Source organism: Schistosoma haematobium, chromosome 3 (assembly GCF_000699445.3).
Source record: "Schistosoma haematobium chromosome 3, whole genome shotgun sequence".
NCBI lineage: Eukaryota > Metazoa > Platyhelminthes > Trematoda > Strigeidida > Schistosomatidae > Schistosoma > Schistosoma haematobium.
Window position 1 is genome coordinate 44,785,238 of NC_067198.1, and position 14,752 is coordinate 44,799,989.

General features: G+C 35.3%; 1 protein-coding gene across 1 annotated transcript in view; it reads right to left on the reverse strand.

Annotated features, from left to right (window-relative positions):
* The window catches only part of NEK4 (Serine/threonine-protein kinase Nek4), a gene marked incomplete at both ends in the record, with an annotated part of 31,639 nt that extends 17,109 nt beyond the window's left edge, over positions 1-14,530 (reverse strand). The window contains 9 exons of the mRNA XM_051219076.1: positions 1,676-2,100; positions 4,563-4,887; positions 12,267-12,420; positions 13,517-13,674; positions 13,711-13,782; positions 13,848-13,944; positions 13,979-14,079; positions 14,115-14,378; positions 14,417-14,530. Of these exons, the coding sequence (XP_051069972.1) occupies positions 1,676-2,100; positions 4,563-4,887; positions 12,267-12,420; positions 13,517-13,674; positions 13,711-13,782; positions 13,848-13,944; positions 13,979-14,079; positions 14,115-14,378; positions 14,417-14,530 (1,710 nt within the window). The remainder of the gene's footprint in view (positions 1-1,675; positions 2,101-4,562; positions 4,888-12,266; positions 12,421-13,516; positions 13,675-13,710; positions 13,783-13,847; positions 13,945-13,978; positions 14,080-14,114; positions 14,379-14,416) is intronic.
* Positions 14,531-14,752: the final 222 nt, after the last annotated feature.

Below are 14,752 nucleotides of genomic sequence, written 5' to 3' on the forward strand. Positions count from 1 at the left end.
AACTCAATTCAATTAAGCGTTATCCAACATTTATAGTCAGACAGAAATAAGTTAAAGACAAGTGATGAATAGAGTAAGTAATTAACACGCATGAAATCATATAAAAAGTCAAGATTCAGACAGTCAGTAACAAAGTAGAACTTCGTACGTACGTACATCAGTTCAAGTTGCCATACCACATTAGCACACAGATACAATTGTCGATTCAAATCCCATAATGGTAGAGGTAGTAAAACTATACGCAGTAATCGGAAACATTACGGTTTGAAGATGTAATTCAAGGAGTATAATCCAGTGAAATAAATTTGGAAAGAGAAAAAAGGGACATGAAGAATTCAGAAGATTAGAATTTGGGAGAACACAAAGAGTGGATGCACCTGTGCCATTGCAAACGATTTTAAGCCATGTCATTCAAGATCGTTCAACGGATCCCAACCACGTAATCTACACCTACCAACATGGCTCAGTCCACTTGTCAGTGACTTCATGGATGTGTGCCATGTTTTGGTCTGGCCGCCCCTAGCTTTCTTCCAATCTACTCCTACACCATTAAACATCGCACGTCGAGGCAGTCGTTGGTGGGGCATACGTAATACATGTCCCAGCCATCTCAACTGATCACGTTTCACTATTTCATCAATTGATTTTCCATCCTTACCCAGTACCCGTCTCCTAACAACTACGTTACTCACTCGATGATACCAGGATATACGAGCAATGTTTCGAAGATACCTATGATCAAACACTAGTAACCTACTGATATCCTCTACTCTTACCGGCCATGTTTCATTGCCATAAAGTAGGACGGAACGAACTGCTGCGCAGTAAACACGTCCTTTGGTTGATAGACGGATATCTCGCCTACGCCATGAATGACGCAAGTTGGTAGAAGCTAGTCGAGCCTTCTGTATCCGTGCTGAGATTTACTCACACACCAGACCACAAGGGCTGAAGAGACTTCCAAGATAAGTGAAGCGGTCGACACGCTCAACTACTTCATTCCCTATCATTAGTTCGGGTGTCACTGCAACGCAATCTTGAAGCAACATTTTGCATTTCGAGGGGAGAATCGCAACACGAACATGCTTGCATTGTTGCTTAGAGTGGTCAGAAGACTCTTCATCAAATAGAACTATGTCATCGGCATATTCTAAGTCAACAAGTAAATCTCCCGGTAAAAATTCAACCCCTGGAAATTTGGATTAGGAAAGTGCTATCTCTAAAAGCACGTCAACGACAAAGTTAAACAAGAATGGAGAGAGTGAACAGTCCTGATGAACACCACTTGAGGTAATGAATTCTGATAACAGTTCTCCATAAGCTCTCACTCGATCAGTTGTGTACGAGTAGAGAGCCTTTATAATATCAATGTACTTCTTTGGTACTCTTTTCAGTGACAAACACTGCCATAAAACCACACGATTAACAGAGTCCAATGCCGCCTTAAGGTCAAAATGTAGTTTAAGAAGAATGAGTAGATTCGTCTATTCAGAAGCTAGAATAATTTAAGTGAACTTGATATATAATACTAACCCTTACAACAGTTCTATTGACCGTCGTTTCAGTACAAATATCCAAATCATATCAATAGTTTACACAAAACTTGTATATACATTCAAATAAGACTAATATTTAAGTATTTATTAAGGATAAAATAAGAAAATATAGTAAATACCTTATTCGTTTGATCACTACCTGGTGATGAGCAAATTGTTATGACAGGAGTTGAACTCATACTACTACTACTACTACTACTACTACTACTACTACTACAATGAATAATTTGATTTGTTAATGATTGTTCAATATTTTGATTCTCTATCACCTTTGAATAATCATTATTTAATGAATTATGTTTTGTTATTAGATCAGTGATTGAATTACTACTTTTCATTTGATGAATATTTTTATGTAATTTAGGTAACATAGATACTGGTAATATAGAAAATGAATGAAAATGAAATTTTGAAATTTTGTGTAATTTTAAATTTGAATTGTTACTATCATGTTTTTCATGAATTGATCTTGGAGACTTGATCGTTTTAATTGATTCTTTTTGATATTCATGTTTAAATTGTTGATGATTATGATGTTGTTCTCCTAAAATGATATAGAACATTAGTTACATTTAAACTTCAATGTATAATTTTTAATAGTTGAGATCATGAGTCCATTGAAGCTAGACTACCATGGAGAGCTCAGAAGCACTGAACGGCTGTTTTTTCATATTGTAGGATTCCTTAGCAGTGTATATCCACGATACCGCTTCGCCTCAGTGGTCTAGAGGTTAAGCGTTCGAGCGCGAGATCGATAGGTCCTGGGTCCAACTCCTATAAGGCAAGATCCTGGATGCGCAATGCTGAGGAGTCCCACAACAGGACGAAGTGGCCGTCCAGTACTTTCTAGCTTTCTATGGTGGTCTAGTTCCAATCGACTTATGATCTCAACTGTTGAAATTACTATAATATCCACAAAACCCCTTTGCATATGCATAAAATGAAACTGATTAAGGGTAATAGTTAGTGTGTAATTTACATTAAGACAATAGTTTATATACATTACTGGAATTTTGTTGTTCTATAGAGAGCATTTGAAACCAAAAAATCTGTATTTTCACGACTTGTTCCGATGAGAAAAGTTAGAGCAGTTAAAGAGATAACCATTTGAGAGAAGAACTTTACACGTTTTATCAACCAATGTTAATGTATATAATTATTGACAAAGATATTTATTTATTTATTTATTTTAACACATAGATATTGGTACAACGAGGCACCAAACACATATGCGCCACACAAATCTCATTTGATATGTGTGAGGGCTGCGACACTGTTCGGGTGCCCAAACCGAAGCAGGTGGTTTTCTTAGGGGGCCACACCTGGTGCCTCCGACTTAAAGGTCTGACCCACAAGGCAGTGGAGCATCGTGAGGAGATGCATTCCCATGGTAGCCAGTGACCAACGATTGGTTCATACGCCATTTGTTCCTTAAGGATACTGGAGCCCATGTGCACCATTGGTTTGGAATCCGGTTAAAGCGCCGGACATTCGCTTTTCGTCCTCTCATTTTCGCAAACAACACCCCTGTCACGAGAAGGCAGTGAGTAGGACTTCTCTACTCTCGGCCGTACCAGAGGGTCCTCAAGAGAATCTGGCATAGACGTGTGTGTTAGCGCAAGTTGTCACACTACATAATGTAGCAGAAGTCATCATGAGAAATACTAAACTTTTTAGAACATTACTTGAAAAGACAGAATGGATAGGTATCTATGATGGGAGACAAGAATTCAAAAGTGAAAGAAAGATAAACAGGGAATGAATTTGTAACATTATTTACTTCTGTACCTTCAAAAATCATTCATGGACACTAAACATTGAAGCATTGTATTTCTTATTGTATTTCAGCCTACTCTTCTTATCAATAATCAATACAATACTGAAACTAAATCATTTTGTCAGTTTGTTGTAGAGATTTAATTAGATTTTTCTCGTTATTTTGTTATTTGTTTACTTATAACTACTGACTTTTCACGTTCGTCAATTCTTGTTGATTGTACTAAACTGCTGTATTTGTATGAACTAATGATTCTTTGATATTTGACGACCCAATTATTACGAATTTCAAATACTATACATTCATTTTTACTCAACTAGTTCTACTTGCCATAAGTTGCATTGTTTCTGGAATTCCTAGTTGATACAATAATTCGAACACTTCCAATTATCATATAAACTTATCGACAGCAGAGACTATGTCTTGATGTTATTCATCTATTTTCCTGACTGTCCTGACAGTCACTGCTATTTTGACATAATATTCAAGCTTATCCATCATAATGGCTAAATCAAACTTTACTGACTGAAGCACATGTTCCTTTGGGAAACACTGTGTCAAATAAGTCTGTTGAAGAGTGGTAAGATTAACGATAATAAAGTAAGCCCAGAAAGTTAGGTCGTGCAGCTGACTCTAGTGGAATATGATGACAGTAAAATTTTCCGCCCAAACAACCATTATTTGTCATCTCCTCATAGTGGAAAAAAACGATTAGAGAAGGTCGATCCTAAAGGTAAAACATCTCACATTAGCACCTCCCCCCAACAAATTCCATCAGTATTGGTAAGGTTTCATAAGTAAAGAGTTAATACACTAATAATTACTGACAAAAAGCCTGTATGACAGGTCATGAGCAGTTGTCCTTTGGATTCTATGGTTACTCAGCCAGTTTCCTAATCCAGTTTCTTTTGCAGACTCTTCAGGAAGAAATATCCTTCAACGGTGTGGGCAACCGGTTGACAACCCTTTACATACACCTATCAGTAGAAAAAACTGATTAACTATTCTAACTGTATCTATACAGTACTACAGTATTTGATACAATAGTATTAGCTCAAACGAAGCAAGAAATGTGAATGTAACAAAATGACACAAACTCATTCATTCGAATAACTCCATTCTATTGTTTAAAGCATAAATCGAATGAAAATTAATTGTTATGTTAAAAGATCTATTCAATACACTTTTTAAAATATTTGATAAATAAAACACTTGCTCTATAAACTTACCTTCAACTCCAGACATTCGACGACGTTGACGACGACGTAATCGAGCATCTGACAAATGTCTATGAAGTGAATCATCTTTAAGTTCATCAATACAATTGACAATACTCTCATTTATCTGTTTTTCATGTTGCCTATATGTATTTAAAGATATCTTAATACTTTGATTTAACTCTTTTGGTACATTGTTGATTGAAAAATCAACTTTTGATTCATCCATTGATGAATTTGCAAAAACTTTATCATTTCGGTCAACAGACAAGGTTTGTTTTAATAGTGACTGTGAATTTTTTTCACAATTTTGTTCGTTATGTATGATAATTGGTTGCTAAAATTAAATGAATATGATTACTGATGACAGGTAATGAATGTTCTTGGTTGTAATATCTTAAAGTCAATTGATAATTACATAATTTCACTGATGGAAATCATGAGTCAATTGAAGCTAGACCACCATGGAAAACTTGGAAGCACTGAATGGCCGTTTCCTCCTAGTATGGGACTCCTCAGCAGTGTGGATCCACGATTCCGCAACTTCGTGGATTGGTTGAAGTTAGACATTAACACCGTTGGATACCTACCAGCTCAGTGGTCTAATGGTTAGGCACTCGCGCGAGACTGATAGGTCCTGGATTCGAATCTCGTGAGGCGGGATCGTAGATGCGTACTGCTGGGGAGTCCCAAAATAAAACGAAACGACCGTCCAGTGCTTCCAGGTTTTTCATGGTGGTCTAGCTTCAATTGACTCATGATTTCAATCGGTGAAATTTCTAAAATCTCAACAAAACCCCTTCTGATAATTACATAATTGTCAAGAGTACATTCCTTTTACTAAAATAGTCAACAGATATTTTTCATTACAGCATAACTGATTTGAATTATTTCTGTGATGTTTGAATCGATTAAACAAAGTACTAAATTAATTACCACAGAAGTTATCTATACATGAATTTATAATCGATTGATCACTTTTTGTACATTCACTATGCAAATATTATTTTCACTTTAACTCATAATCGTCAGGAGAAATCGACTTTAGCGATTCATTTGATAAGTGTCAATAAGTCTAACGTATAAATTAATTACATTTAGCCAAATGTTGATTGTTAAACACTAAATGAAGTGGCAGAGACAGGTAATTACTTCAGTACAATGAAAGATGGTCACGCAATTTTGTGGATTGGTTGAGGTTAGACATTAACACCATTGGATACTAGCCGGTTCAGTGGTCTACAAGTTAAACGTTCGCGAGCGAGATCGTGGATGCGCATTGCTGAGGAGTCTCACAATAGAACGAAACAGCCCTCTAGTTCTTCTAGGTTTTCAATGGTGGACTCATATCAATTGGTTCATGATCTCAACAATCATTATTTACGAATTAGGTTAGAACTGGAGTAAAAAAAACAGCATTTTAACTAGTCAGCATATAAATTTATTTGATTTAGTTTATATTATTCATACGATCATTTCAGTTCTTGTGTAATTGAATCGAAAGAATCTAACACAACGTATCATCATACTGGGATTACATAGTAACCTAATGAAATATATTGATTAAGAATGTTTAGTCGTAAAAATATTATGAAGTCATTCTTAACTACCTATATTTCTTACATATGGTTAGAAATATGGATTGTTTTAAGAAGAACCACGCCCATGATGAATAATTTTCTGTTATTTCATTTTCTATGGGATAAATCAAACTTTGCAAGTTTATTTTTTGTTTGTAACCATCTTGTTTCTAGATAACAATCATAGATTTAAATAGAGCAAGAACAAACATTGATGCAGAATAGTATGAATTCATATTATTTCGAGGTTTCTCGTCAGCTGCTTACAAACCAAAATTGTGATAGAATTTTTACATGGAGATAGTGTGAAACAATTGACATAAATGAGTGTAAATAACTTGATTACAATAATAACTATATATATATATATATGCTAGAAACAGGTCAGAGGTCAAAAGAGGGGGGTTAATCCAGGGTGGGTGGTGTAATAATTTAGTGAAGTTCACAAATTGTGTGATAATTGTAGAGATTAATGGAATTAAATAATGATAAGGTAGATTACGTAATAATAATTAAATAGGGTTTGGAAAGTTAAGATGATTTAAGAGGATCAGGTGACGGAAATGTGTGAATAAAATTTATTTAAAAAATTAGGTAATAGGGGTATAAATTATCTCAGAATAAGTAAAGGAATAAAATAACCAAAAACACAAAACAAACAGAAACAAAAAGATTACCAGGGTAGTGATAAGTTTATTAAAGTCTCTTTTTGGATGCATAAGTCCGGTTTCAGTTTCTTAATTGCAATGGATTCAGCGAAGCGGAGAGTGGTAGTAGTTTTTTGTCTATTGATGATTTTAAACGCGCGCATAATATCGACGGTATGCCCGGTGTCAAGTAGATGCCGAGCTATTGCACTGTTAAAAGCTTTAGTCCCTCGCAGCGTCAAGTTCTTCGGAATATGCTCAGAAATGCGAACCTGTACTCTTCTCTCAGTTCTTCCAATGTATGTGCTACGGCACGTACATGTGAATTGGTAAATGCAGTTGGAGCAACTGAGGGAGAGGACTTGTCGATTTTCGTTTGTTTCAGTGAGCAGTATGTTTTCCATAACGTAGTTAGTTTGGCTGCCGGGTAGGTCACTTTTAAGGCGGAATTAATTCTGTGATTGATAATTCCGGCGACTTCATCTCCTTTAAAGCGTAAGGATAGGAAGCAGGTTTTCTTTTCAACTGTATCATGCTTAATCGGAGGGTTTGTATCAGCATATTTGTGGATGAATTTATCCGGATATGCATTTTCACGTAAGCATTTGGTGATTGTAGTAATTTCTTCTTCGAGGCATTCTTTTGAGCAGATTTTTCGTGCGCGGTCAAAAAGGTTTCGCACAATACCCTTTTTATAACTCAATGGACAGAAGCTATTAAAGTTGAGATAAACTCCGCTCCAAGTATTTTTGCGGTGAATGTGTCTTTGTAGTGTGCCATCTGGTGTTCGCCTAATTCCAATATCTAGGAAATGGAATTTGTCATCAACTTCATGTTCCATGGTAAATTCTATATCTTTGTGGACTTTATTGAACAGACTAAGTAGGTACATGGAGTGTTGGTGATTTTTGCAGACAAGGAACGTGTCATCCATATATCTGCAGTAGAGTGTGGTACTGTCGATTGCGTGCTTCAGTTTCTTTTGTTCCAGATGTCCCATAAATATGTCGGCAAGAATTGGGCCTAGAGGGCTGCCCATTGCTATTCCATCAATCTGTCGGTACAGAACATTGTTGAATTTAAATTGTATGTTTTTTGTACACAAAAACAGGAGCTGTTTAAATTCCTGGGGTGGTAAAGGCAGGAGTTCTGGATATTCACATATGATCTCTGCCGTTTCTTCCAAAGGGATATTTGTGAAAAGCGAAGAGACATCAAATGAAACCATGAATTTGTCCGGATAAGGGTTCCAGTGTAGTCATTCTTAACAGAGAGGAATATATCAATAAGGTAATCTCCATTTTAAGTAACTCCACCAGATTTATCATCGACAATACCCAGAAAGACTTAACAGATGCGACAGAGAAACGTGTCTTAAGAAAGTTGAGAGAACTTGTTAAGAAAAATCTAATAGATAATCATACGTATAACGAACTTAAACCAAAACGGTCACAATTGCCATACTTATATGGGCTACCCAAAACACATAAACCCGACATCCCTATAAGACCAATATTATCGATGGCCAAATCACCCTTCCATAAACTTGCCCGCTGGCTTACTAGATGCTTGGAACCAATTCGCAAAAAACTAGCAGCTTACAGTTTGAAAGACAGCTTTGAATTTGTAAAAAAACTTGATAACCTTAATGTATCTCACAAATTCATGGTTTCATTTGATGTCTCTTCGCTTTTCACAAATATCCCTTTGGAAGAAACGGCAGAGATCATATGTGAATATCCAGAACTCCTGCCTTTACCACCCCAGGAATTTAAACAGCTCCTGTTTTTGTGTACAAAAACATACAATTTAAATTCAACAATGTTCTGTACCGACAGATTGATGGAATAGCAATGGGCAGCCCTCTAGGCCCAATTCTTGCCGACATATTTATGGGACATCTGGAACAAAAGAAATTGAAGCACGCAATCGACAGTACCACACTCTACTGCAGATATATGGATGACACGTTCCTTGTCTGCAAAAATCACCAACACTCCATGTACCTACTTAGTCTGTTCAATAAAGTCCACAAAGATATAGAATTTACCATGGAACATGAAGTTGATGATAAATTCCATTTCCTAGATATTGGAATTAGGCGAACACCAGATGGCACACTACAAAGACACATTCACCGCAAAAATACTTGGAGCGGAGTTTATCTCAACTTTAATAGCTTCTGTCCATTGAGTTATAAAAAGGGTATTGTGCGAAACCTTTTTGACCGCGCACGAAAAATCTGCTCAAAAGAATGCCTCGAAGAAGAAATTACTACAATCACCAAATGCTTACGTGAAAATGCATATCCGGATAAATTCATCCACAAATATGCTGATACAAACCCTCCGATTAAGCATGATACAGTTGAAAAGAAAACCTGCTTCCTATCCTTACGCTTTAAAGGAGATGAAGTCGCCGGAATTATCAATCACAGAATTAATTCCGCCTTAAAAGTGACCTACCCGGCAGCCAAACTAACTACGTTATGGAAAACATACTGCTCACTGAAACAAACGAAAATCGACAAGTCCTCTCCCCTCAGTTGCTCCAACTGCATTTACCAATTCACATGTACGTGCCGTAGCACATACATTGGAAGAACTGAGAGAAGAGTACAGGTTCGCATTTCTGAGCATATTCCGAAGAACTTGACGCTGCGAGGGACTAAAGCTTTTAACAGTGCAATAGCTCGGCATCTACTTGACACCGGGCATACCGTCGATATTATGCGCGCGTTTAAAATCATCAATAGACAAAAAACTACTACCACTCTCCGCTTCGCTGAATCCATTGCAATTAAGAAACTGAAACCGGACTTATGCATCCAAAAGAGACTTTAATAAACTTATCACTACCCTGGTAATCTTTTTGTTTCTGTTTGTTTTGTGTTTTTGGTTATTTTATTCCTTTACTTATTCTGAGATAATTTATACCCCCTATTACCTAATTTTTTAAATAAATTTTATTCACACATTTCCGTCACCTGATCCTCTTAAATCATCTTAACTTTCCAAACCCTATTTAATTATTATTACGTAATCTACCTTATCATTATTTAATTCCATTAATCTCTACAATTATCACACAATTTGTGAACTTCACTAAATTATTACACCACCCACCCTGGATTAACCCCCCTCTTTTGACCTCTGACCTGTTTCTAGCATATATATATATATATAGTTATTATTGTAATCAAGTTATTTACACTCATTTATGTCAATTGTTTCACACTATCTCCATGTAAAAATTCTATCACAATTTTGGTTTGTAAGCAGCTGACGAGAAACCTCGAAATAATATGAATTCATACTATTCTGCATCAATGTTTGTTCTTGCTCTATTTAAATTCATAAAGGGAACCAATTGCATGAAATCATAGATTTTAGAATTCAAATTATTTATTTAAATAATATTTGATTATTGAGAGTATAAAGTAGAAATTTGTAGATTTTAGTCTCATATCAACGCCTTAAACAATATCATATGAATATAAAAAGGAGTTAGTCATAAATACTGCGTTTCTTTCCTGTCTGGAAAGTTGAAAATATTCTATCATTAACTACAATATAACCATGTGCAAAATCTAGGATCCAATGATTTTCAAAAGCGTAAGGTTTTCACATTAAATCACCTGGAATATGTTGTAAACTGACAAATGTAAGGTATATGTAAGACAAAATACACGAAATAGTTAAGTGCTTAGTAAAAACCTCTGAAAAACCTTGTTCAGCTTAACCATGTCAGCAAATTCAAAATTTCAGAGTGCATGTATCTGTTGTGACTTCAGCCATTTGTGATAATATTTCAACAAAGCCATTAACTACCTTCTGAAAGCAATTTTATAAATCATTTTAAATAATTTGTTGCATAGTAAATCTAGTTGATTTCTGATGACAGGATTATACTTAATATGGTTATATATATCAGGGCAATTAGCCAACAAATGAGTAAACATTTCCCTAGGTAGGTTGAACAGGCTCAAGTAAAAATAATACGCGGCTCTGCTTTTTCATACTTGGTTAATAGTGATCATTCAAAGCTATGAGTCACAAATCTTTGAAATTTTGCTGTAGTAACTGTTTGCGTTCTTTATATATAGAAAAAGCTATGGTGACTCGAGCTAACAATCATAGTACAAACGTTTGGAAGGAATCTGTATCACACTTGTCTCATCCCTAGGAATTAATGAGCAATTTTATCGATTCGCCACAGGCTTTGGTTGTTTGTTCTTCCCCACCCCTTTTAAATGGCTTCTTTACTACGAATTAATTTAAAGAAATTAGTTTTGAAAATCTTACCGCATAAGTTCACTGGTTGTCATTTCGGCGAGCTTATTTACCTAACTTTAGACGGATTACCTATGTTGAAATATTTATTTAAGTTTTCATCATTTTTATCACCACTTATACACTTATCAACTTATTACCAGTTTGTACATTTTATCTATTATGATTAGTTATCTGCTTTAATTGTTATCACTTACCTAAAGATTTCGTTGATTGGTCTAGTATTTTTTTACTAGTATAGGGGTTGTGGAGATTATTAAGTTTTTGATTGAGATCATGAACCGATTGATGTTAGAGCATCACAATTGAAAACCTGGAAGCACTGGACGGCCGTTTCGTCCTATTGTGGGACTCCTCAGCAGTGCGCATCCACGACCCCGCGAGCGGGATTCGAACCCAGGGCCTTCGGTCTCGCGAGCGAACGCTTAACCAACTGGACCACTGAGCCGGCACCCAATGGTGATAGTTTCTAACATCAACCAATCCACGAAATTGCGCGACCAACTTCCATTGTACTGAGGTAGATAACTGTCTCTACCCGACAAGGATTAGCTCCACTGGTCACGGCTTCTCACTAGAACTCCGAGAATTCCCTCACGAAGCTAGTCACTAGTGAGCACATGTTTTGTATATTCATAGACATTAGTCAGTATATTAAGGTGTAGCTTGATAAAAACCTAACTGAGAACTTGATTGTCCTCCTAAGTGTATTGTTGTAATGTACACGGTTGAGCTTTTCAATACTCTTATATATAGGTTTATTGAAAATATGTATATAGGCGTAAAACGTAGCGACTCTTATGTACTGTTGATTGCATTCTCTTGTACAATATCCTGATTTACTACTCTTTATTTTATCAGCTCTACAAAATGACTACTAGTACTTCACAATGACCATGAATATATAGTTAACCAAAATGTTTGTTACAACCTTGTGATAATCTTAATTATTTCAAAAGCTTATATATTATTCTTGGCCCTGCTCACTAAGATGATTTTTCCCTAGGTTTTCATGAACCCCCTCCTCAATTTGAAAAACACTTTCAGCCGACATGTTTATACATCGGCTCAGTGGTGGTTCATTTCAGTTGATAATAAAACTATCATTTTAAACTCTGTAATCTAAGATGACTTTTGGCAACGTTATAAATAAATTCGTAAATTCAAATGTATAAATTAGTAATAAATCAATTTAACCTGTTCCATTTGATTTGTTCTTTTCTCATTGCTCATTTTTATTTCATTGGATGATTGATTAGTTATTGAAGGCACACCAGTTTCGCATTCTAAATGTTGATTGGTGTTGTGTACTTCATCTTCAGTGGTTGAATGGTTTCGGGAGTGATTTGGGCTTGGATAAAGTAATATATTCATTTAAATTGTTGTTGAAAACTAGTTTCTATGTTTTGTTCATACCAACATACAGTAAACTCTGTAAACATATTATTATTAGACTTCAAAAAAGTACCAAATTTGCTGGCATATTAATTATATAGGTTATTTGCTGCTCAGTAATCACGGGCAGCTTGAAATAAATCACTTCAGACAAGTGTATAATTATTTAAACATAAGATAACCATCTTATCGAAATTCAACTACTTCGTTATTTAAAGTGTGTAAAGTGCTAAGTTCGTTCGTGTGACTGATGCAATAGGGATATTAGACATCGTTTAAACAAAAAATAAACTATCGATCGTGACAAAAGGTTCGTGTTTTGGCTTTAAAAATATTATAAAGCTGTAACTCTTGGCAGCATATCGAAGCATCTAATTATAAATCCTGCAAAACGCCATAGGTTGGTCAAATTTATCAGTGAATACTAACGATCAGAAAACACAAATTATTGCAAACAATAAAATTCACTTTGTCACCTGTTTCTAACTGCTATGACTGAGCCTGAAATCAGCAGGATAAATTTTCCGCATTTAAAACATCTGTTTAAATTTGAGTCCTTTATGTAAATTTCAACTACTTTGAGATTAACATAACTTTATACTTGTGTCAGTTTACCAGTTATTAATATTATTATGCAGCTTTCTCCATGGAATTATATCGGCAAAGTTAGCTTCTACTTCCAATGTGCCCGAACGGTAAAAGTTTCGAATGAATTTACTTATAGCAGTTATATGTAAGACATGTTAAAAATGCTGAATAGTCTAGGTTTTACCAATTTGGACAAAAGACGGAATATAAAATTTGCTCGTAAGATTAAAGGCAAATATTTGCTAAAACTCTAGCTGTCCATCTAAACTAAACGTAAAATGAACATTCTTAAGTTCTAGTTTTCTTCATAAACATTTTCACATATCTTTCTAGGACCAATCTGACAACTGATAGTTTTAACTAACTACTCCTCCATTTTGAATTTGCGAATAAGTGTAGTGATTAACAATAATGTTGAATGTGTGTTTTAATTACTCTTTTTTATTTGAAATCAGTAAACTTACCGATTTTTAGTTGCTTCCAGAAATAGAACAATATGTTTCCTTATGAATGAATTAGATAAAACGCGTCTCGCTGATGGACGTTTCTCTGGTTTCAAGTGCAACATTGCACGCATAAGTTCAAGAAGTTCTGGACTATATTGAGTAGGCATGTCTGGAACCTATAGAAGATGATAAAGTCTTGTATTTGAGCTAACCTTTCCGCTTAAAATTTTATATGATAGTGCGTTGAATGATTTAGCATTAAAGGCATGCCGAAGAGTAGACATCTCATACAAAACGCAACCTAGAGCCCATATATCCGACTGACGTTCAAAATTTTCCATGAACTTACTTTATGATTATAAGGTTTATTGGCAAATAGCTCAGGTGACATATAGTAGGGGGTTCCAATTAAGGTTGTAGCCATTGAATTAGAAGACTCTAACACTCTGTGCCTTAAATATTGAATAATTATATTAATACCTAGCTATCCCAAGGTCTCCAAGTTTGACAATATTCGACCGTGTGAGAAATATGTTTCGAGTTTTAAGATCCCGATGTAATACATTTCTCTCATGCATATACTGGGAATCACTCGATAAATCAGAGACAGAAATACCTGTAAGGCAATAGCAAGCTGGACAAACCACTCAACAAGAACACGTTCAGATAAAAGAACCCCATTTCTCATTCTAAGTCTTGTGTAAAGATCACCTCCTTCACAAAAACCCATTGCAATATACAAGAATCCGCGATATTCAAAAGAGGTCTTATATTGAACAATATTTGGGTGTCTAAACTCAGAAAGCAGCCGGCATTCTAATTTAGCTGCTTTTCTTTCTTTATCAGAAGATTTTGTCACATCGATTTTTTTAATGACGTACTTTTATTCACTATATTTATTGACAGGAAACATGTTACCTTCTTTGTATCGATCTTATGTTTGCATAGCCAAACTTCTCCGTATGATCCTTTGCCAATCGTCTTTATAAACTGATATTCTGATATTGATAAATCCGGGATACCTGACACCATTTTCAAGTATTTGCCGAACACGAAACTTCTTCGTTACTAGATTTTGATGCACTTTAACAAAATATATACTTCTTTTCAGATGAACAGGGTTTGCATTATCACATATCTTAATTGTGCACTTCAAAGATTAAATTCATGATAAACTCTAAACTGCTAATTGCTATGCACTATCAGTGTGTTCACATTGTGAATTTCAAATAGTAGTTCAAATGGATCAAGCGA